The sequence below is a fragment of the Panulirus ornatus genome, chromosome 19 (genome assembly GCF_036320965.1).
Source record: "Panulirus ornatus isolate Po-2019 chromosome 19, ASM3632096v1, whole genome shotgun sequence".
NCBI lineage: Eukaryota > Metazoa > Arthropoda > Malacostraca > Decapoda > Palinuridae > Panulirus > Panulirus ornatus.
This window is the reverse complement of record NC_092242.1, coordinates 60,590,879-60,615,644: the sequence shown is the minus strand read 5'-3', so window position 1 is coordinate 60,615,644 and position 24,766 is coordinate 60,590,879. Positions and strand designations below refer to the sequence as shown.

General features: G+C 37.2%; 1 protein-coding gene across 2 annotated transcripts in view; it reads left to right on the top strand.

Moving 5' to 3' along the window:
- Positions 1 to 23,681, top strand: part of Sbf (SET domain binding factor) — a 209,704-nt gene extending 186,023 nt beyond the window's left edge. For both annotated transcript variants that reach the window (XM_071674009.1, XM_071674008.1), the window contains 5 exons: positions 601 to 828; positions 3,253 to 3,412; positions 4,827 to 5,033; positions 14,308 to 14,390; positions 19,412 to 23,681. In XM_071674009.1, coding sequence (XP_071530110.1) covers positions 601 to 828; positions 3,253 to 3,412; positions 4,827 to 5,033; positions 14,308 to 14,390; positions 19,412 to 19,504 — 771 coding nt within the window. In that variant the 3' untranslated portion in view covers positions 19,505 to 23,681. The remainder of the gene's footprint in view (positions 1 to 600; positions 829 to 3,252; positions 3,413 to 4,826; positions 5,034 to 14,307; positions 14,391 to 19,411) is intronic.
- The last annotated feature ends 1,085 nt before the right edge of the window (positions 23,682 to 24,766 follow it).

The following is a 24,766-nucleotide window of genomic DNA, read 5'->3' as shown; positions in this document are numbered from 1 at the left end:
CCACTATTCCTTCAAACATACCCATTTTTGCTTTCCTAGATAATGTTCTCGACTTCCATACATGGCTTGGGTTTATATTACTTTAAGAAAATAGTATTAAAAAGAATATCCAAGAAAGCAGAACTGAAAAGGGTAATTGGATAAAAGTGGGTTTCAAAATTTGAGCTAAAGATACTGGAGAAAAGTAGAAGCACATATTGATGTGAAAACATATACTATTTGTTTTGGTAGATATCTTTATGGCACTTATTTTGCAAAGAAAGGAGACAGTTTTATGTGGCTGGTTATGATACACCCATGGAAAAGTTGAGAGAGGCATATCTTTCAAAAGGGCTGTAAGTGGAAATGGGCTTCATTTGGAGTACAGTATTCACAAACACTAATGAACTACCATAAAGGATGTGTGCAGGAGATTACATGCAATTTAAATAAACTTATGAACCACTGTGAAGGATGTGTGCAGAAGATTTCATGTGATATTAAAATTCAGGTGATATAGAAACTGTTGTAAACAGCTGTATATGAGCCACCCCATGTTTTATGTATTGGAAACTGTATTTGAGATCTGAAAATAAATGACATTAATTTTTTTCCCTCCAGCGTCAAGTTTCCATGACAACCCAAATGGTGCGTCACCATGGCCGAAGTGTTCATAAACGCAGCACAATTGAAATGTTGATTCGGGGAAAGACAAGTGGGAGCACAACAGGTGGAGGTGGGGACACTCCACAGGGTTGTTACTCCCACCCTCATCGTTTTGAAAAGTACAATTACACCACACCTTCATATTGTGACCATTGCTCTTCATTACTGTGGGGTCCACTCAAGGTGAGCTTGTGTCGCTTTTCCTCCATGATTAGTTATGTTTATTAACTTGTCTCCATAGAATTACTTATTATTAACATTTTGTCAGAGGAAATGTGTTACAAAGGTCTGGACTAAAAAAAGTTGTATAACATGTATTTAGAATTGTAGAGATTTAGATTCATTTAGTAAATTTTGATGATTGATACAACAGAAGAAATCATTTTCACATGTTATTTATTGTCTGTAGTGTGCAATTGAAATATTGTTGAGGGAAAAATTTTCCTACAATTTTGTCAGATTTTTTTTGTGCCTGACATCAAACTTATGTCTTAGACCTGTGTTGCAGGAAGGCAGCGTAGACCCAAAATCAGATTACTTACAGCCATTGCATCCACCTCAACAACTGGCTATTGATAGTCAGCCAATCATCAGCAAAGTTGACTTTAGCATATCAATCCTGCCATACCTTAGCTTTAACCATCAACTACTTAACTCCATTCTTGCCTAAAAGTAGTTTGCTTAGTTGCAATAAGAAATCTGCCATCTCCTAAGCATGTTGCCTCTATCAAGATAAGATGGCTATTTACCATAGAGAAGCATGCTGGTGCTCCGACTATCATACTTTTCACTTTTTATGCCCTAACTGGGAGGAATATTTAAAAAAGATCTTTCACATATGAGGAAGAAAAGTTGACACCTGATATAGTTATATTTTTGTAGCCATACAAGTTTTTCAAGCTTCTTTTCATGAGTTGTACAATTTTCAAATGCCTCCAGTTTCTCAAGCTAAGTTTGAGGATTTCAAGGTTAGAGTCTTCACAGATATTATTGAGAGGCTCAGTTTACTCATATCTTTTGGGCTGTGCAGGTGCTTCACATGTCAAGAAAAGGCCTTCAGCTGCTGGCACCTTTTCCAGTAATACAGTATGAAGGTAATAGAAGAAATTATGGGATTTGTTGCTTGCATCACAGATTGCTGTAATTCAGCATGTAACTGAAGAAGGATTACACCTGAGTTCTCTCCAAGCTTTTAGTTCTTGGGATACTAAAATTCTGAATCAGTATTTGACATTTAGTGAAGGTCAGGGTAGGTTTAATCAGACTGAAAGTATAGTGATTAGTAAAGTTAATTGGCTTCCTCCCATCTTTCTTGATGGCTCCACGCTCATTTATAGGAACTTAGTATTTTTTGATTTACAGTACTGAGTGTGATCAGTTTGAGTAAATAAAAGTCTAGACATGTAACAGCTCATGTGTGAAAGACAAAAATGATACGTAAGAGTGTCATTCTTGGTTTATATAGTAGTGTTTTTAACCAAAATGAATTCTTTTAAGCACATCAAGCTTGAGCATGACAGGATAAATAAGCTGGTGCAAAATTGGACAAGTAAAGAACAAGAGCAGATGGAACAACACAAAAATAGACCAATAATGCATGAAGATTCATATATCAAGAATTCTAAAGGAAAATCAACAAAATTGAAAGGTTTCGAACAGAAGCACTAAAGTTCATGTCCCTCTGAAATTCCTACAGCATAAACTTCCATGGTATATATGAAAAAAATCAGACAAACCCTTGATATGCACCATAGTTTTAGAGAAAAAGAAAATCTGAAAAGATTCCTTAAGGAAGATTTTATTGAGGCTTTCTGGGATATCTTCATACTCACCCACATGCAGAAGGAGGGAGGTGGGCATGTTTCAAAGGATAGTGTGGTGGAATAACAAAGGAAAGTTGCAAGTGAAAAAGAAAAGAGAGATGAATGGGAAGTATGTACAGAGGAGTGCAAATGATTGGGAGATGTATAAGAAAAAGTGGGAGGGGGTCAAGGAGAAGGTGCATGGGTGAAAAACAGGGCAAATGAATTGGGGTGAAAGATTATCTGTAAGTTTCAGGGGGGATGAAATGCTTGGAAGGAGTGAGAAAGGTTGGTGAGTGGTGGGATGACAAAGGAAAGTTGCAAGTGAAAAAGAAGAGAGATATGTATTGAAGGGACTTAAAGAGAAGAAGTGCATATGATTGGGAGATGCATAAGAGAAAGTGGGAGGGGGTTAAGAAAAAGGTACAAAAGGTGAAAAAGAGGGCAAAGGATTTTGCTCTAGAGATCATTGATGTGGATAGTAAACAGTTCTTTTAGTAATGTAGGGATAGAGCAACCACAGGACATGACATGAACCTAATTAAGAAGCCTTTTAAAAAGGGTATAAGAAATACATTTATAGGATGAGTGGTGGATGAATGGAACAAAATTATTGAGGATATGTTTAATGTAGACAGCATACATAAATCTATGAGGGTGTTTGATAGTAAACAGTGTTAAAGAGATGGTGGCCCACGAGAGTAAAACTCCCTCCAAGTACAGCAGAAATGGGTAATTAAATGTATGAAAAATAGAATGATTACTATACGTATCCAGTGAACAACAACTTTTATATATCTCTCAGACTGGAATGCGATGTATGGACTGCGGATACAACTGCCATGAGAAGTGCATAGAATCCGTGCCTAAGAACTGCACTAGATTCAAAAGTGTAAGAGAATCTGGAGTTAGTATGCAAACCAGCACAAAACCAACCAGCATAGACACTACCTCTGTGGGATCAGGTGAGGCCACTTAACATTTTGTTGTCTATAGCACCTTGTGTTTTCTTTTATAAAATATTCCTCTCAGTCATCTGACTGATGATTCTTATTTGTCGTCTGAATGATCCTCACCACTGACCTTGATGGTTCAGCTAGTTAATGAAATGTTGAAAACTGTAAAATCACAACCAAATGGTTGTCAGAGAACCACTTTAGAGGGTTTGCCTCCCAATCTCCAGCGCCACAAAATACTATTTCAGATACGGTAGCAGGAAAGAGTTCAGATTTTAGGCCTGATCCATCTTTATTTCCAGATATTGGCTGTTTCTGTGTTAAATTCAGATATATATAATGTCCGGGCAATGATTCTTGCTACTTTTCCCTGAGAGGCCTTTTAAGAGTATCTTTAGAAATACTGACACTTCAGAAAGATTCACTTTTCTTAACTCACTTTTATCCATGGTAAGTTATTTTATTCATCCTTTAGGGTATTCATATCTTCTTACATTCCTATCAGTCAAAAAAGATTGTATATCCTTTTGGATAGATAATGAAACCCACGGAAAAAGAACTATGATATCATATACCTTGATTATCCACTTCATATTTAGTGCAGATGTCACAAAGAGAGTCATCACTTAGACTCTATTGACAAGTTTTTAGTTAGATCCATCTTTAACATAGATGTAGCTGTAACTTATGGTGAAGGGATGTGTTTTAAATATCTTAACTCATGGTACTGGTAAAACTTTGGTAGATGTGATAACATTTGAGGCATCAGGCTCATAACATGCAGAATAAAAGTAGAGACAGCTTTAAGAGGTTTCTTTCTCAAGGTAACTTTTGATAGCAGTCATATAACTGGGTTCTTCCTGCTGCCTCTCATTGTTTTAGTGGATTGAAGAAAAAATTTACTGCCATGCCACAGTTTCACAGGGTGCTTGTACACAAAGAAACAAGCTTATGCTATTAGTTGCCTGAACTCTAGCTAGTCATTAAGCAGTTGTACAGTTGTTACCTTGCCATAATGGTCATGTTATTATACAGTGTTCAATACCTGGTCAACTTGAGTATTCAGTCAGGTGAAAGATGACTGTCATTGTAATCTCTCTAGATAAGAATGTCACTTTAACTATCAAGGCTAATTTCTAGCTAGTTGGCCAAAGCAAACTTCAGCTGATGACATGTCTGTCTGTCTGTACTTTCTAGTTTTTAACTCGTTACTGTTTTAGATTGTTTTATATTTTTGGCATTTGATATTTGATTAAAGTCAGTTTTCCTTTAAACTATTTTCACATCCATGGTAGTGTTAGAAATATACCCTTCTTAGGTTGAGATTGGTGTGTCATAACTTCAGATTGATGGTTGACACTATATGGCACAAGTGATTTAGAAGCCATGTACTAATACTGTATTTCCTTTTTCCTTATAACAGGCGTAACCTCTTTGCAAACTACATCACACCAATATTATGAACAATTTTCCTCCAATGTAGCAGAAAACCGCACACATGAGGGTTATTTATGGAAACGTGGTTCTCTCCTCAAAAATTGGAAGCAGCGATGGTTTGTTTTAGACAGTGTGAAACACCAGCTGCGATATTATGATAGCATGGAAGATTCACACTGTAAGGGAATTATTGGTAAGTATTTTAGGATAGAAAAAGCATAATGAAAATATTGGATAAACATGGTGTAAAAGATTTGGAAATAGGGCTTCAAGGAATATGTGCCATGATTATAACTTCTTGTCGCAGAAGTTGACTGAAAGGTTAGATGTAGGAGAGACCTATCTTGAGTGAGAAAAAATATGAAATTCTTCCTGTGTATAGAGATGGGTATGGGAATGTGTTTACAACATCCCTTAAACCACTAATTGCAAATGAGAAATACAATGAACAACATGAATGAAAAGACTAATAGACAGATAGTTTAATTATGTTGAAAACTATTGTTGCCAAAAGGGTTCAAAATGAGGAGAGTTTTTCATGTAATGTTTACATTATTTATGAGTATCCCTTGATTTGCAGTGGTTCGGTTTCCAACATTTTCCTCTTACGATGATTGCAACCTAGAGTACAAACTCGAAAAATAATGTTTAAGGACACGTACTGAAGACATTTGAAAAAGGAATTCCTCACATATTTTTAATGTATAAAATGATTTTTGCCCTTAACCTTCTCATTGCATTTTTCCACATTTGAGGCATGCATTTTGGAATGCTATCATCCATAGTTAAGGCATTATGTTTTTCCAAATGGCATCTTGGCTTAAAAAATAGATAATCTTAATGAATAGATTTTTTTTTATTTCTTACTTTTCTTTATCCCTGGGGATAGGGGAGAAAGAATACATCCCAAATATTCCCTGTGTTGTAGAAGGTGACTAAAAGGAGTGGGAGCCGTGAGCTGAAAATTTCCCACTTCAGTTTTTCACTTTTCCGAAAGAAGGAGCAGAGAAGAGGAATAAGTGAGGATTTCCCCCCCTAGGCTCAGTCCTCTGTTTTTAACATCACCTCACTGATGTGGGAAATGGCAACTATGTATGAAAGAGAAAACTTACTTTTCTCATCAGTGGAAAACAAAGATTGCTTTGGTTTGCATAGGGGAGCCAAAAATTGTACATGAAAGGGTAGAAAATAGACTGTCACTTTTTTAAGATAATTGTATGCACAGAGTAAGAAACTGTATCTTACCACTTTTTGTGCAAAACAATATCACACCATGGACAAAGATTTCAAGAAGTTTTGCATTGATTTGGCCTCACATTGGTAGCCCCACTTTTATTATATTTTGATATAATGATTACTTGTGACATTAGAATAAAGTACTTTTAAATAGTAATGATTTATATTATTGATATTATAAATGAAACTGATATGGACATAGCTTGGCAGAGTTTCACTAAAATGTTCAAAGCTGTGCAGAGAGCATATGTGCCAACACACAGTAGGCAGTCTTTTTCCAATGCAAGGCTAAAATGGTGGAACATTTACATTGAGAGAATTGTCTGTTGTCTGAGACAGCTGTTCATAAAAAAATGATGAAGCAAATTATGTAAGTCTGCATAGAGAAATCAAGAGACTATGTACGTCATAGTAAACATCATTATGAAACTTATATGGTCGAAAATAGCAAAAGAAACCTGAATGAGTTTTATGGGCATGTTAGGAGTAAGAGCGTCACTACTCAGTCAGTTCCAGTAATAACAAAAAATGGTGATTTCCTTCATGACACTGAAGACATGGCAAAGATTTTATATGATATTTTGGCATCTGTCTTTACAATTAGAAATACAGTTTATGTCCCAAATCCAACTCCAATGATAAGAGAGGAAAACATTTTGTGACATATGGACTTAAGAATTAAAGATGTATTGTCTGGCCCAAATAAGTTTTATCCATGTACAATGAAAGAGACAAAATTTATATAGTTAAACACTTGACTGCTCTCTTCAGGAAGTCGCATGCTATGGAGAAAGTTCCAGAAGAAAGGAAGCCTGCAAATGTAATGCCCATTTTCAAAAATGGTAATGAATCACTGGCCAGAAATTACCATCCAATTAGCTTAATGTCTGTAGTTGGTAGACTTATGGAAACCATCATTTGGGATGAGATTGTAAACCAAAGCCATCTAGAAGACCCCCACCTAATTCATATGAATGACTCTCAGCATGATTTTTGATGAAATTGTTCATGTCTAAGTAATCTGCCTGATTTCTTTGATGATATAATCCAGTTCCAATGCTAAGAGGGGAAAACATTTTGCAACATATGGACAAAGAGTTGTAGATATATTATCAGCTCTTAAGTTGAATGAAAATAAATAAAACAGCTGGCCCAGATGAATTTTATCCATGTACAATGAGAGGCAAAAAATGAGGTAGTTGAACACTTGACTGTGTTCTTAATAGATAATTTGACTGTGCTCTTTAACAAATCACATGGTACAGAGAAAGTTCCAGAGGAATGGAAGCTTGCAAATGTAACACCTATTTTCGAAAAAGTAATAAATCACTGACCAGAAATTTTTATCAATCATTCACAATGAGAATGTAAGCCATTTACAGGACCACCACTTAATGAATAACTATCAGCATGATTTTTGATGAAATTGTTCATGCCTGACTGATCTCCCTAATTTCTTTAATGATATAATCCAGTTCCAATGCTAAGAGAGGATAGCATTTTGAGACATACGGACATAAGAGTTGAAGATGTATTATCAGCATTAAGTGGAATGAAAATAAGTGAGACAGCTGATTTAGATAAGTTTTATCCATGGACAGTGAAAGAGGCAAAAAATGAGATAGACACTTGACTGCCTTCTTCAATGTCTTATGCTATGGAGAATGTTCCAGAGGAATGGAAGCTTGCAAATGTTACACCCATTTGTATGATGAAAGTAAAACAGTTGATTTCATCTATCTAGATTTTTAAAAGCATTTGAAAAGTTTCGCATTAAAAGTTGCCAACTAAAATTAAGTCACATGGTATAGATAAGGTTGTGATTTGGTGGTTAAGAAATTGGTTAACTGGCTGTAAACAAAGAGTTGTGATTAATGGTTAAACCTTAGAATGCTTAAGCATACCAAGTGATGTACCACAAGGCTCAGTCTTTTGGCATTGTGAGGTATTGAAATTCTCAGTTGATATGAAGTTGGAAAATGAATCAGCAGGAGAAACTGAACAACTGCTGCTTCAAACGGACATAGAAAAATTGAGTTGGCAAATGAATTTTAATGTCGATAAGTGCAGAGTTTTACATGTAATTTGTAAAAATGAAAAGGCAAGCTTTACTAAGTATTAATTCTGTTGAACTGCCAAAGTTGAATGAGGTAAGACTTGGGTGTGATGATATCTGGTTATCTGGCTTTTTTGAGAAAACAGGTTTTGCACTTCCTCTAAAATTTTTTATATTTTTTCCCTTGTTGCTTCTTATTCCCTTCTCATTATCCTCTGTATTTCAGTTTCCCTTCTCATTATCCTCTGTATTTCAGTTAAGACCCAGCCTTGATGTACAGAGAATCGGTTAAAAAGAAGAACAAAATTGTTGGATTTATAGGTATGACTATCTGATTTAAGTCCAGGGATATTGTCCTTAATCTTTACAAGCCACTCATGCACCCCCTTCTTCATTCTTGTGTTCAGTTTTGGTCACCCTTCTTGAGGAAAGACATAGACAGAATGGAGAGAGTACAGAGATGAGCTACCAAGATGATTCCCGACCAGAGAAACAAATCCTATTAGAGCCTAATGGCTTACATGTGGATAGATTTCTCTGATTTCACTTGTGGTAATGGTTACAAATTCATGGGCAAATATTTTGCCTTGATTGAGGCAACGTACTTTTTTTCATGGAATGATCTATCAGTTAGAGTGGTTGATAGTAGTACCATTGATACACTTCAGCATTGACTTAGAAATATTTTGTTTCAAATCCACAACTGACTTTATTGTGCCTCCATAGCTAAATGAAAAGCTTATGATATTTTTCTGTTCTTTGTATGTATGTATAACTTCTCTTACCACACTGATCTATGACTTTCATGACTCTTCCACTATCACAAACAGCTTCAAAGAGCTTCTTATGTATTCCTTTGTAACATATATTGATTTCATATTTCAATAGAAATAACTGTAAAGTGTGGCTACCATAATTATAAGGAAATTTGTTTCACATTCATGCTTACCAACCTTATTCAGACATCATTGATTCTTTAGAAATTTATTGGACTCATCTGGGAAGATACATATTTTACCATGTATACTCATTATCCATTTCATAACTTCATGGTAAATCCCACCTACTGGCAAAGTATATTTCAGTTTCTACCGCACCCACTGGAGGTCAGCTTGTAAACAAAAATGATTATAATTAAATATTTGTTCTTAACACAGTTATATCTACTTGTGCCAATTATCTATTTTGTATTCAGAGAAAATATGTTTCAGTTTGTATCCCACCCATTGGTGGTCAGCTTGTAAACAAAATTGAGTGATCAAATGCTAGTTCTCCATAATTCTCTCCATGATTTATCTAATATATCTTGTGTATGTAAAGAATATTATTCAGGAAATGAGGTTACACACCTGAACAAGTGCTTAGTGTGGATGAAATACTTATTTTGGGAGAAAACAGCAACCAGGACATTCCTTAGCATGGAAAAAAAGACTGCTCTGAGGTTTAAGGCCACAGAAGAGTGCATGACAGTTCATATTGACAAGGGATGCTGAGGGATGTTTCAAGCTTAAGCCCAGCTAGAACTTCTTTCAGAAGATCCCAGGGATGTGTAGGGCTGTGTAACTTTAGCATTACCTGTGATTTGACAACAGTTAATGAATCACATAATTTGAGTGTGTCTGTGTGTGAGTTTGTGAGAGAGAGAGAGAGAGAGAGAGAGAGAGAGAGAGAGAGAGAGAGAGAGAGAGAGAGAGAGAGAGATGAACAAACCTAGGTCCCATACCTCTCCCTCCAAGTAATCCTTACTCCATCCCATCTCACTCCACCACCACTTCAAGCCCACATTACCATGTGTCTGGCAATTTTGTTTCAACATAAGTGCATTGGGGTTGGAAACAAGGTTACTACAATTAGTTCATTTTTTCCCATTTTCTCCATTATTTTTGTGAATATTTAGATGATTACTCAGTTTTAGGTAACAACTAACTGAAGAGAACTCTGTAGGAAGAAAACATGAAATACAGTTACTTTGCTATTTTCCAAGATTAGCATTTTGCTGTGGGCATGAATTTTCCCATGCTGGCAAGTGTAAGCATTCCAGGGCTCGCTAATTTTTAGATCTGTACCATCGATTTTTTCCATTATTTTCATGAATAACAAATTATTATTAGCTCATTAGTTAGTTATCATCTTACAAAGGAAACTTTTGTAGAAAAATGCATATGAAATTACAAATGGCCATGGTGTTTACTGAGCATAATTGAACATCTGCCTTAGTTAGTTTTTCCGGAGTTGCTAGCATCCCTTTGCTTAATAGCTGTTTGATATCTACCACCCATTTCACCATTGTTTCTATGAATATCTTAATGGAAAGGAGAGATAGACAGTATACTTGAGGAAAGAAACGTGTATGTTCTAGCTCTGAGTGAAACAAAGCTCAAGGGTAACAGAGAAGAAAGGTTTGGGATTGTCTTATAGGTAAAGTCAGAGGTTAGTGTGAGGGCAAGAGCTACTAGTGATGATAGAGTGGCAGATGTAGGGTGTTTTGGTTGGGATAGTATGCAAAGTGAGAGAGTCATGGAGAGTAGTTTGGTGAAGAGAGAAGAGGTGGTGAAAACCTTGCAGAAGATGAAATGTGCCAAGGCAGTGGGAGTTGATGGTACTGCTGTTGAATTTATTAAGAAAGGGGGTGACTGTGTTGTTGATTGGTTGGTACAGATATTCATTGTATGTATGGATCATGGTGAAGTGCCTGAGGATTGGAGGAGTGCATGTATAATGCTGTTATATAAAAGCAAAGGAGATATAGGTGAGTGTTCAAACTACAGAGTTATAAGTTTTTTGAGTATACCTGAAAATTGTATGGGAGGATATTGATTGAGAGGATGAAGGCATGTACAGAGGAAATTGAGTATTTTAGACATCTGGGATTGGATGTGGCAGCTAATAGAATAATGGAAGTGGAAGTGAGTCATATGATGGGGGAAGGGGTGAAGGTTCTGAGAGCGATGAAGAATATGTGGAAAGAGAAAATGTTATCTCAGAGCAAAAATGGGTATATTTGAAGGAATAGTAGTTCCGATAATATTATATGGTTGTGAGGCATGGGCTATAGATAGGGTTGCGAGAAGGAGGGTGGATGTGTTGGAAATTAAATGTTTGAGGACAATATGCGGTATGAAGTGTTTGATCGGGTAAATATTAAAAGTGTAAGAGAAAAATGTGGAAATAAAAAGAGTGTGGTTGAGAGAGCAGAAGAGGGTGTGTTGAAATGGTTTGGACATATAGGGAGAATGAGTGAGGAAAGGTTGACAAAGAGGATATATATGTCAGAAGTGGAGGGAACAAGGAGGACCAGGAAACCAGATTGGAGATGGAAGGATGGAGTGAAAAAGATTTTGAGCGATCGGAGCCTGAACATGCAGGAGGGTGAAAGGCATGCGCGGAATAGAATAAACTATGATGATATGGTATACTGGGGTCAATGTCATCAATGTACTGAACCAGGGCATGTGAAACGTCCAGGATAAACCATGGAAAGGTCTCTGGGGCCTGGATGTGGTTAGGGAGCTGTGGTTTCGGTGCATTACTCAAGACTTACTCAGTAACAGTTTCGGTGCATTATTCATGACTTACTCAGTCAAATACCTCACACCACATATTGTCCTCAGACATTTCATTTCCAACACATCCACCCTCCACACAATCCTATTTATATCCCATGCCTCACAACCATATGATATTGTTACACACATTTAGACATCCCACCCTGAGTGTTCAAGGAGGATGAACACTCTCACCCTGGCTCCTTCTCCTGTTCCCTCTTCTAGAAATTGAAATACAAGGGGGAGGGGGGGGGGGGGTGTTTCAGCCCTCCACTTCAGCTCTCTTTTGTTGCCTTCTATGACATGCAGGGAATACAGAGGCAGAATTCTTTCTCCCCTATTGCCTGGTAAGTTATATTGGATAGCAATACTTTGGAGGATGAAAGCAAGTACAGAGCATCAGACTGTAGCTTCAGGTTTAGAGGAGGATATGTGGATCAGATGGTTCTTCAAAGAATGTATGTGAGAAATACTTGAGAAACAAAAGAAGAAGTTTATGTGGTAATTATGAATCTGGAGAAAGCATATGATAGAGTGGGTTGATAGAGATGCCTTGCAGAAGGTCTCATGAATATATGTTGGGGGAGGAAAGGTCCTAGAAGCAGTGATAAGTTTTTGTCAAGAGTGTAAGGGATGTGCATGAGGAAGAGAGTAGAGTGTGCAGTTCCATGTGAAGGTTAGTTAGTCTGCAGTATGGGCTAGTGATGTCAGCCCATCCATTTGTTTATGATAGGATGGTGACAGAGGTAAATCCGAGGGTCTATGAGAGAGGGGCAAGTGTGCAGTCTGTAGGGAGTGATGGAGCCTGGGAAATGAGTCATTTGATGTTTGCTGATGACACAGCACTGGTGGCGTATTTAACTGAGGAACTGAAGAAGTTGGTGACTGAGTTTTGGAGTGTGTGAAACAAGGAAGTTGCGAGTAAACGTGAGTGAAAACAAGATTGTTAGGTTTATCAGGCAGAAATACAGGTTAGCTGGGGTGTGAGTTTAAATGAAAAAAAAATTGAAGAAATTAAGTGTTTTAGATACCTGGATATTGATTTGGAAGCAAATGGGGCCATGGAAGCAGAAGTGAGTAATAGGTGAGTGGGCAAAGGTTTCTTGAGCACTGAGGAATGTGTGGAAAAATAGGTCATTACCTGGAAAGGTGAAAGTGGGTATGTTTGAAGATATAGTAGTTGCAACAATGTTGTATGGATGCAAGGCATGGGTAGTAGATGAGGATATGCAAAGGAGGGTTGAGGTGGTAGAATGAAATGTTAAAAAAACAATATATGATGTGAGGTGCTTTGATCAAGTAAGCAATTATAAGGGTATGAGATTAGTATAGTAATGAGAAGAGTGCTGTGAGAGAACTGAAGAGGGTGTGTTGAAATGGTTTGTATATTTGGAGAGAATGAAAGAGGAGAGTTTGATAAAGAGCATACATGTGTCAGAAGTGGAGGGAAAAAGGAGAAAGGGATGCCATTGGAGATGGGAAGATGGAGTGAAAAATTGTTTTGGAAGATCAGGGCCTAAATATGCAGGAAGGTGAAAGGTGTTCACAAGATAGAGTGAATTGGAACATTGTGATATACAGAGGGCAATGTGCTGTCGGTGGACTGATCCAGGGCATATGAAGTGGCCAGGGTAAACCTTGGAAAGGTTTGTTCTGCCTGGTTGTGGATAGGGAGCTGTGGTTTCAGTGCATTGCACATGACAGCTGGAGAATGATTGTAAGTGAATGCAATCTGTCTTCATCTGTTCCTGGCACTACCTCACTAATGTGGGAAACAGCAGACATTTATCAAAGAGAAGGAAAAGAAACATATACAGAATTTTAGTTAATTATTTAGATATTTATTTATTGACAATTACCCTGGGACCTCTTTCTGAGAAAGATTTCTTTTGTTACCCAGAACATCTCTCTAAAAGCTCCTGCAGCCTCAGGCTGCATTATTTCCCGTTTCGAGGAAATGTGGACTCCTCTGGAATGAGAAATTTATTCTTCCAACAATACAGCCTCACCCAAGGTGACTTTTCACTTGTGATGTAACCTGGAGCATGCAGAGTCTGGTAACACTTATATACATGTATATTTATATTTATGGTAATCCCAGACCAATTTCTCTGAAAGATCCTTGGTATTACCCAGGACCTCCTTCTAAAAGCACCTGCACCCCAAGGCTGTGCTAATTCCAGTAGCAGAGAAATGTGTATTCCTTTGGAGCGACACATTATTTGACAAGACTATACTCCCAGTGAAACAGACTTGCCAAAGGTGACATTTTACTCCCATTGTAATAATCTTCTGCATGCAGAGCCCAGAAACGCTTGCATGGTATTGCAATATTTTATGTTATGAAAATGACTGGTTTCAGGTTAATATTCTCATAGCAGATTCAAGTGCCTATAGGTTAATAAGAAATTATTTTTTTCTATTATCCTTTCCAGGATGATTGCCTGTCATTTGCTAATCATCTAGATTCCTGCTGGTTTTCTACACATCACATTATAGAGATCTATTTCATGACTAGCTGTATGTTTGTTAGCTTTTTATGTATTTACCTAATAGCTCAGTCATCAAATGTTTCATTAATCTCAATAGACCTATACTGTATTTTGAAGTTGCTTTGGAATTACCCACAGAGCTGTCTGATGTAGTCACTGTGATCCCATCTGCACCAACTCAAGGAGCACCAAAGAAGGTTGATGACAGGGCCTTTTTTGATGTAAGTATACTCTTTTACCACTGTGTGATAAAGAAACTTTTTACTGTGAAAAGAAACATATTTTTACAGATCTGTCAGTATTATAATGGCTGTACCCTGCTTTTGTTTGGTTTCATGTGGTTTTACATTAGAAATATTTTTTGATTTTATTGCTTTCTGCAGTTTTTCCCATGAGCTTTATATATGAAACTTTCAATTGGATATCCCCAAGAAAATCAGGGTTGAAACTTTCCAACCCTTAGTATTTCTGGTGAGGAAGATTTGGTTTCCTCACCCTTTTCCAACCACTCAGCTATGGTTACAGCAGGTCGCTCATTTTATGTCCTCTTTGGCCAATCATAGACTAACACAGAGAAGGAGTCATTGACTCACTCATTCTTAGCCACTGGCAGCACAGAATTTTGTAGGCTCCTGTTTTTTCAAGACTTTTGCTGCTTGCTATCTTAATTTGATTTGTTCCCGTATCCCCAGCAAATTTATTGTGCACCCTATGCTCATCCAGTAAGCAGTAGTAGAAAAGAATTACAGAGGTCATAAGGGATTTTGTCAGGCCCCAGTGTCATGTATGATTACATAAGTTGTAACAAAATTGATTCATTACATAAGGCACATTTCATGGTCTTTCATATGGTAAGTTTTACTGACTTGATGCAAAAAGTGGATACAGTTTTAAAATTTCAGATCTGTCTATCAGTATATGTCTCTGATGCCTGTTCCTTTCATGAACTCCCTCAAGGGCGTTGCCACAGCAAAAGTGTCTCCATAACTGGTGAACTCTAGTACCGCTTCATCCTGTAGTGCCTCACTGAACAGGCCACTGGCAGGGGGAAAATCTGGTGCAGTGTTTTCAAAGGCTGCTACCTAATGTTCCAACTGACTGATTCTATCTAATGTTCTTACTGACTGCGTCTACCATATGTGTCTGCTTAATGTTCCAACCTAATGATCTTACTGACTGCCTCTGCCATATGTGTCTGCTTAATGTTCCAACCATAATGTTCTTACTGACTGCCTCTACTATATGTGTCTACTTAATGTTCCAACCTAATGTTCCTACTTTATGCTCCAGTGTAATGTTCCTGCCTACTAGTATCTATTGCTCCTACTATTTTGCAAAAAGACAGAGCTCATTGACAGCACTTACCACAGGGAAATCTAGTTACTGAAAAATGAGTTGTGTGAGTAAAGTGTTGTCATGTGTTATGTGTGAAAAGGAGAGTTTCTGTTTGTTGAAAGAATGCCGGTAGTCCACATGTGGGTGAGGCAGAAAGTAAAGACAGCTATATGGGTCAGAGGAGTGTAACTTGACATCCACTGAAGTGCTGGCTCACAATGCAGCTCTCTCTACCCCTCCCAGTACCCAGGCTGGTATGATGGTAATATACCTCTCTGGTTGGTGGCTGCTTACCAACTGATACCTATAAAAGCCTTCAGGTATCTTGATATTAACATTAAGGTGTCATAATATTTATTACTGGGTTTGTTTAGATGTATTCAAAGCAGGTGTCACAAGTTAACCAGTGTTGGTATGTTATTGCAGCATGGCTAGGGAGAGATTGGTGGTTAGAAAGTAGAATGACATACCCCTACATTATAATAATTGATTGAATGAATTATTCAGTACTGGAGAGCAACACGAGGCTGGCTTATCCTGTGATGTTGGTGAGGATGCAAGATGAAGCAGGAGCACGTGGGAGAAGTCTATGGCTGCCAAGTTTTTGTGGAAATCCTGTAGGAGATGGATGTGGCACTTATTGCAGCTCCTGGAGTATGCAGCAGCTGCTGGTTTGTGCTTGGATTGCAGGAGTGCCATAGGCATGGCTGTAGGTCCTTGTTGTTACAGCTGCTACTCGTGATGGACAAAGGCAATGTCCCATTTGAGTCCTGCTGTTGATTGATGTCAGAGATAAGATACCACAGAGAAACCTTCTTGGAAGATGAAGCAGCAGAAGATATGTTGGGATTTATACTGACAGAGGACATAACCTGAGGGCAGCTTGAGTCTGGAGTCACATGGGCTAGACTTCAGCTACTAGAGTGGTACACTGATTGTCTAGAGAGAGTCAGCTGCTTGACTGCCATTCTGCAGTGATGCCCTGGTTATATAAAAGGCAGGAAGGTCAGGTTATGAAGGCAGTCTGGGAGGAAAAGTTATCCCCAAGAGGAATTGGAGACATTGCAGCTGAATATCACAAGCTCTAACCTCTCCATGCTGTTAGACTGAAGTTAGGGCCTTAAGAGTGGCTCTTCTCATGAAAAGGGTCTGGTCACCTTTTTAATGGAATAACTATAGTGGCAGCTTTTGATCTGCCATCACCAAACATCGAGAAGTTGGTCAGGTGAGGGTGCACACCGTGACCTGCCACCAAGTCAAGGTGCTGTGAGTAAGGTGATATAATATGGAGTGACACTGGGTCACTACAAACATGACTAATTTGTCGAAGCAAAAAGATGCAGATTCCATATCTTTAATCTGCCAGAGAAATACTGGTAGCTTATTTGATGTGATTTGGATAAGAATCTCAAGAAAAAATGATAAAAGTACAGTTTAGAGCTTCTTTAGCACTCTCTTGCCAGAAATGAAAAAGAATGTATTAAGGGCCTAACTAACTTCATTCATGATTTCAGATACCTAAGAAAAACTTTATAGGATTAACTGTTTTTGAGAGATTTAGCAATTGACTTGTAACGGCCTTATATAATTACTCTAGGGGTTCTGAAAATAACTTAATTCATCACAATACGAATTTCATTCCTTCTAATGTATGTCTGTTTTCTTCCCTGCATCATCAAGCTTTTGAACCGTCTCTTCTCGTGTCTTTTTCATCAATTATGACTTGTTCATCTGAATCTAATTCTGCCTTCATTTCCACTCAGAATCAATGGAAGGCTGTTGTAAAGCTCCTCTCACCTGTATGAAAAGAGTGAGCATATTTGACTACTTCTGCTGACAAAACTTTTGGGTCCTCAACGAGAAACATCTCCAACACATCTTGCTCAGCCTTTCTTCCTCTTTTCCGTCATGATTGATCTATGGCTAACTCTTCTACTGATGGAGCCATTCCATCTAAGCACCTTATTCTCATCCAATTCTTCTTTGGAGTAATTCCATATCTAGTCCTCTCTCTTCTTCCCCACCTCCTACCACTGAATCTGTGTCCTCTCATATATTTTCCCTGTGCAAGGTCTTACAAATACTTTCCCAGTTATGCGTGGGCAAGTTGTATGTTTCAGATGGCATACCTCCTCTTTTTTTTATTAAGGGATGTGCTTCTGAACTATAGTTCCAGTCCTTACACACACACACACACACACACACACTCTCTCTCTCTCTCTCTCTCTCTCTCTCTCTCTCTCTCTCTCTCTCTCTCTCTCTCTCTCTTTAAAAAAAAAAAAAAAACTAAAAACCTAAACTTTCCCATCTTCTTGGAAGTTTGGCTTGGTGCAGCCCATTTCAAATAAAGACCATTTTGATTACTCCAAGTATCACCATATTCTAGCCCCTCCTGCTGTCACCCCATTGCTTTCAATTCTACCATCTCCAAAGTTTTTGATATTCTCCTTAGCTTTTGCTCTCATTATCCCTTCAGATCACTTCCCCTCTTTCAGGCCACCAACATGGCTTTCATGGTGCAAGGTCTGTTGGTGGTCTCTTATATGTGACTCATCTTTTGTCCTCCTCCCTCAAGGACTATGGAGAATCTTTTGTCATGGCCCACATCATCTCCAAAGCATTTGATAAGGCTTGTCATTAGTCTTTGCTTTCTGATCATTTCCTTTGGCTTTTCTTCTTTTGTCTGTTCTTGAATGCATTGTAACTGGTTCATTACAGTTGTCTTTGTTACGGCAATTTCTCCCCCTTATTCTCTCAACATTAATGTTCCATAGGGTCCTGTTTTATTGCCTACTCTTTTTCTTTTCTTCATTATTGATCTTTTTTCACCCTCTAACCTTATTCACTCCTGTGCCAATGATTTTACCCTACTTCAACTTATTTCCTTGCAATTCATGACTTTAATGTGCTGAATGCATCTCCTTTGTTAATTCAGACTACTGCATTTTCTTGAAACAGGTAGCATCAACTGGGATAAACTCGTAAATGCAAAGACGGAGACTCTCCCTATATCTTTTCTTGAATCTCATGCATTTCTCATTGTTAAATTTCAAAACCTTCAGTACAAATGTACAATGAAATAAACATGCTCGTCGATAACAAATCCTCCCCAACATTGTGGGGACCATGTATAATGATCATCACAGAAATTGCCTCTCAGAAACTGGGAATATTGTGCTGGTGGAATAATCATTCCACCAGTGAGCTGATATTTCATATCTAAATGGATCGTATTTGCATATCTGTGGTGGCTGTTCTTTCACCTCTCTCAACCAGAGTGAAATGTAAAGTCACTTGAGGAATGACCATTGTGGGGCCCTCATCTTTCCTTAAACAGCAAATCTGTGGAATTCTCGTCCTTTTTTTTTGGCTTTCTCTCTTCCTACAACTTTTTCACCTTTAAGAGACAGGTCTACAAATGCTTAAATAGCCATAATTTATTTCATTTTTTGTACTCTATTTTTCTTCATCTGAGATGGCCTTGATTAGGGGATGTTTTAGCCCATACTTTGTCATTCATGGACAAAAATGTTCTTGATATTTGTTTTTATGTTTTTTACTTCTTGTCATACCATCTTCTCTGTTTCATTCAAGATGGGCAGTTAGTGCAGCATCAATACTAGACATAGGTTTGTTGTTGCAATTGTTTAGAACTTTCTCTTATATCCAACCAAATGTAATTATTAATATGGTTTTCTCTTACAGCATCAACATTATTAGTAAAGTTGTTATTTTTAAATTAATCTTTTTTAGAAAAGTTAGAAAACCAGCTATTGGGACTAGCATGTACTTGTTATCTGTTGTGTCCCAGTACCACAGCATGCTTTTGTATAGTAAGGTTGAATATGAAATTTGATTCAAGATATGATTTCTTTCAAAACTCTGATGAATCATTTGTTTTTCACAGTTACAAACAAAACGGCGCCTGTACAATTTCTGTGCTTCAGATGGTCAAGCTGCACAGGAATGGATTGAAAAGATACAATCCTGCTTGCAGTAATATGTACTCAAAACGGCTGTGCTTCTTTGATAAGTTTAGCCAACTTTTTTTTAAAACAATTGCTATGTCAAGTGTGCTTTGCTGTTTCCTTCAGAAAAATTAGTTGAATCTGGTTCCTATCCATTATCATTATTATAATTTTGTAAGGCAGTTTATATTTTTTTATTTTCATTGCAGGTTTCAGTCATATTATGACAATAATACTCATTTTTAAAGAACATCATGTAATTGGATTTATAGATAACTTTGCTGTGTAGCATTTTATGTACAATCAGTGGACTCTTCTATTAGGTAAGTTGTTACAATGAAACAGGTATTCTTTTACATCTGAGCTTAGACATTTAGGGGACCAAAACACAAATGAGACAAACTATTCTTTGCAAGCATTGCTTTAAAGATAGGCTTTTCTGAAAGGGAAACCAGGTGACCTGGGAGATTGGGATGAGTGTATATTGTACTTTGATTCAAAGAAGAGTAGAGCAACCTGATTTTCATCTACTTGTTGGCATATTGATGCAGACATACAGAAAAGATCGAGTCTTTTTCATTTTTCCTCAGGAAATTTGTTTTAAGGCTGATTAATCAGGAGAGAATTTAAGCACTCAGATTTTAGATTTATATCAGGTGGCTGTCAGACTTACATGAGATGGTTGTTTACACCTCTGTTTTCATTGCATTTAGAATAAGTTCAACTTATTTTATTGGAGTATCTAGATTGATAAATGTGATGTAATACTCTTCCAATCATAGAGATACTTAGCTAATCAACAGTAGAAGAAGTATGCCAGTTTAGCTTACCAGAAACTTCTCTCTACCCTTTAGGGGAATCCCTATTGAAGACTTAAATATAACAAGCAGAATTCCCATTAAATAAATCCACATGGCAGTATTTGTGCTTCAGTAAAGGTTCACAAGAGCATTTCTTCTTGTTTTGTGAAAGTTTTGGAAGAATTTGATACTGTATACAGTGTCTGTTTAAGTTCTTGGAAAAGAGGTATGTGAAAAGAATCTGAAGTTTTCCTTATGACTTTGTTTATAGGAAAGATACTAAAGATCTTAATGAAGAAAATAGTAATCACTATTATACTAAATCTTCTGTGCTCCTGCCATGTTTCGAAGAATATATTTCTGTGTTTTTCTACAAATCCATGATACAAAAGAAATTTATTTGGGTAGATTTACGTTCAAAACATCCATAGAGAGTAGTAACAAAGATTAACATTGTCTGGTTTATTGCTTAATCACTGATATGTGAGGCATCCTGCAACCAGTCAGGTACCATTACTAAGAATAAGAAGTTTGACATATGAAGAGGCAAATAAAACTTGTGTCCTCGACATAAGTGATATTGAGGAATTATTATAACTGCTTTCTTTTTGTGAGTTTTGCATTACATTCTTGCAAAAACCTACCAAACAGGTGCTTTCACTAATTACAGTAGCACTGGTGTCTATGCTGTGCATAGAATATACCAAATAATTTCATTGTAAATCTATTATTATAGTCATCCACCAACCAAAAGGATGGTCCCACAGCTGCTAAGAGTCATCCTGTGAGCAGTGATTTTGTTAAGCTTAAAAGAAGATTAACAGAAGTTCTAAGAAACATTTTGATTAATGATATATTTTGTAACGGAATTATTCCAGATGAATTTTTAATGCTTTTTCTTAAAATAATTGTACTGGCATTAGTAGGTGGATTGAAAACCAGACTAGCTTATTAAGCACCATCATGTAAACTATAGAGAGATTATTATGAATGTCATGTTTGATTATTATTCCTTGGTGGTTATAATTACTTTTCACTACAAAATGCAACACAGTTATTATAATTCAGTACAACACAGTTATTATTAATTCATAGCCTCTGACTACACTTTTGTTCATACATTTGTAATGTACCATATATTATTTTTTCTACTTCTTTATGAGGTTAAAATGTTGGAGAGCCTAAGCATATTAATGCTTATTCATTTAAATCAAGTGAGGACTGTCATTAAGGATATTTTATTATGGATTCTGCTTTTCAGATTTTATTAGTCACCCAAAGCACAAGCATATCATGTTACAGTGATTTGTACAGTTAATATGGTAGGGGCATATGTGGAGGTAAAACTTGCACCACTGTTATGTCCTTTCTTAAATGTAATGATGCAGAATCACCAGTAGAGAAACTCGTATTCAAATTTTCTTTTCATCTCCCAATTCGGTCTATTTACACTTCACTTTCATATTCATCAAACATTTGGTCTGGTCTTTCCCTAAGCACTTGTCTTGGGAGTGCTTACAGTATTTCTGGTATCAGTGGCCATATATAACAACCAGTGTTGTCCAACCTTTTTTTTCCTGTTGTACCCCTTGTTATCTTCTACAATTATGTACCCCCATGACTGATTAAAACCAATATTTGGAAGGACAGTGCAAGTTATATTAAAAGTTTACATAATTTGAGTGCTGGACAATAGATTATTAATCAGTATGATAGAGGGGAAAGACTAACAAAATAACATAAAAATCCTTGAAAATTACTTACAATTTAATGTGAAATGTGGGGTTGATGTTCCCTGATGATTTTTGCCATTCTGGGTGGTAGAGAGGCTACTGCAGTGATCAGGTTTTGTTCCAGCTTTATATTTAGTTTTTTCTCTTTTTTGACTTGATAATACTCTTTGCGGAGAAGTATGCTTCACAAAGGTAGGTAAATCCCAAGGGCAGAAGGTTTTCCAAAGCCTTTTTTCCTAGGTTAGGGTGCTTCTTCTTTACACAGCTCCAAAACTGTATGAGGGTTGAGCTTTCAAGTATCAGTTTGAGGCCATGGCATGAACACACTTCTAACAGTGCTTCCTGAAGACAAATAGGAAGCCTCTCCATATTATTTTCAGATAAGAGGAATGTATTTCTAACCCATTCCAATGTCAGGAAAGTAAGATTTAAGAGCACAGATCAATGAAACAGCCTTTAGGTAGTCAGCTGCCTTCTTATCTAGCATTTTTTTCAGCCATCATAACTACAACTGGCAATATCAGGTCTTCAACTATATCAAATGGCTTTTTAGCTTCAGCAGCTAATAAAGATACAGCTAAAGATGCTTCCAGAGCTTTGCTTGATGTAGAGGCTTTCTTAATTCTTGTGTGGGAACACTTTAAATCAGAGAGTTTTCTTTTAATAAACTCTGCCGGTTTGCCATCATGGCACTTATGTTTTGTGTTAAGGTGGCATTGGAGGTGAGATGGTTTCATTCTACTGTACGCTAACCTCTCCCCACAAAAGAAGCACAAAGCCTCCAGTGGATCAGAATTTGTAGAAGTAAATCCAAAAAGTGCATAATCTTCCTTGTATTCTCGATATTTAGGTAGGTCAGTTTTCTTTTTCTTCACAACTTGATTTCCTTCACTTGTATTACTGCTGCGGCTGCTACATCTATCATGTTTTAACCATCTGTTTATTTCTTGCTGTTAAAGAAGTAACTGTGTCTGTAAACTTACATGTGAATTTGAGTAAGAGATATTCACATTTTCACTCCTTAGATGAAACTGAGCAAGAGTGAATCAAGCAAAGAGTTTAGCACTGTGCCTTTGTGTGCCCTGTCCCATTTCCTCTCCCTCCCCCAACTCCCATCTCCTCTCAATTTCAGTCTCATTCATTTTGATTCTTACACTGTTCTCTTGTCAGTCACTTTAGTTGGAAACTACATAAATATTGTGGTTATTCAATTAATCTATATTCTTAAACAGTCACCCGTGCACACATACACATGCTCAGTAAAGTTACTGATCTAAAATGTCATATGGCCTATAAGTGATACACTTTGAAAAAAGATTCATTATCTTCTCACATACCCCAATTTGGACAACACTGCATAGCCTATACCATTAATATTGTAGCTGAATAACCTCCGCAACTCCAGTCATCATGTTTCTGCTTATTACTGGTAGAAGTGGACACAAAAATTTGTGTGGCACACATTCTTTTCTTGGTACTGGAAATTTTACTGTAAATCTGTCAGTATGAGCAAAAAGATGGGATATTTCATATTACATGATTATTAGAACTTTTTGATCAGTTTTATGTTGTACTGAGTGTTGAAGAAATAAGATTTAACCAACTACAATGTAGTACACTAGCTGTAAATCCCTTATATTTATATATACAAGTAAGAATGAGAAAATGTGAGATGATGGGATGATTTTATTATCATTATTTTGCTTTGTCGCTGTCTCCCGCTCGTTTACGAGGTAGCACAAGGAAACAGACGAAAGAAATGGCCCAGCCCACCCCATACACATGTATATACATACACGTCCCCACACTCAAATATACATACCCATACATCTCAATGTACGCATATATATACACACACAGACATATACATATATAGACATGCACACAATTCACACTGTCTGCCTTTATTCATTCCCATCGCCACCTCGCCTCACATGGAATAACATCCCCCTCCCCCTCATGTGTGCGAGGTAGCGCTAGGAAAAGACAACAAAGGCCCCATTTGTTCACACTCAGTCTCCAGCTGTCATGCAATAATGCCTGAAGCCACAGCTCCCTTTCCACATCCAGGCCCCACAGAACTTTCTATGGTTTACCCCAGACGCTTCATATGCCGTGATTCAATCAATTGACAGCACGTCGACCCCGGTATACCACATCGATCCAATTCACTCTATTCCTTGCCCACCTTTCACCCTCCTGCATGTTCAGGCCCCGATCACTCAAAATCTTATTCACTCCATCTTTCGACATCCAATTTGGTCTCCCACTTCTCCTCGTTCCCTCCACCTCCGACGCATATATCCTCTTGGTCAATCTTTCCTCACTCATTCTCTCCATGTGCCCAAACCATTTCAAAACACCCTCTTCTGCTCTCTCAACCACGCTCTTCTTATTTCCACACATCTCTCTTACCCTTACATTACTTACTCGGTGATATCATCATATTTATCATTCCTGTATTGGCACAGTCTGTTTTACTGGCTTTTGGCCAATTGGACACTTGTTTGGTTTTTGGTAGTATCAAAACATTAAATTTCTTGTGTAATCATTGGCATGTTTAATCAATATTATTGATTTTCAGTTTGCCTAGAAAACTGGATTATTTGCAGATGATGTCCTTAGAGTCTGTGCTTGATACTCGTGTTTCATTTTTGGTTAGAATTACCAGTTGTGTTTTGGATACTAAGAGCTTGTAAATTTAAATAAGACAGCATTAATTTTGCATATCGTACTTTTTATAAATAAGAAAAGTATACAT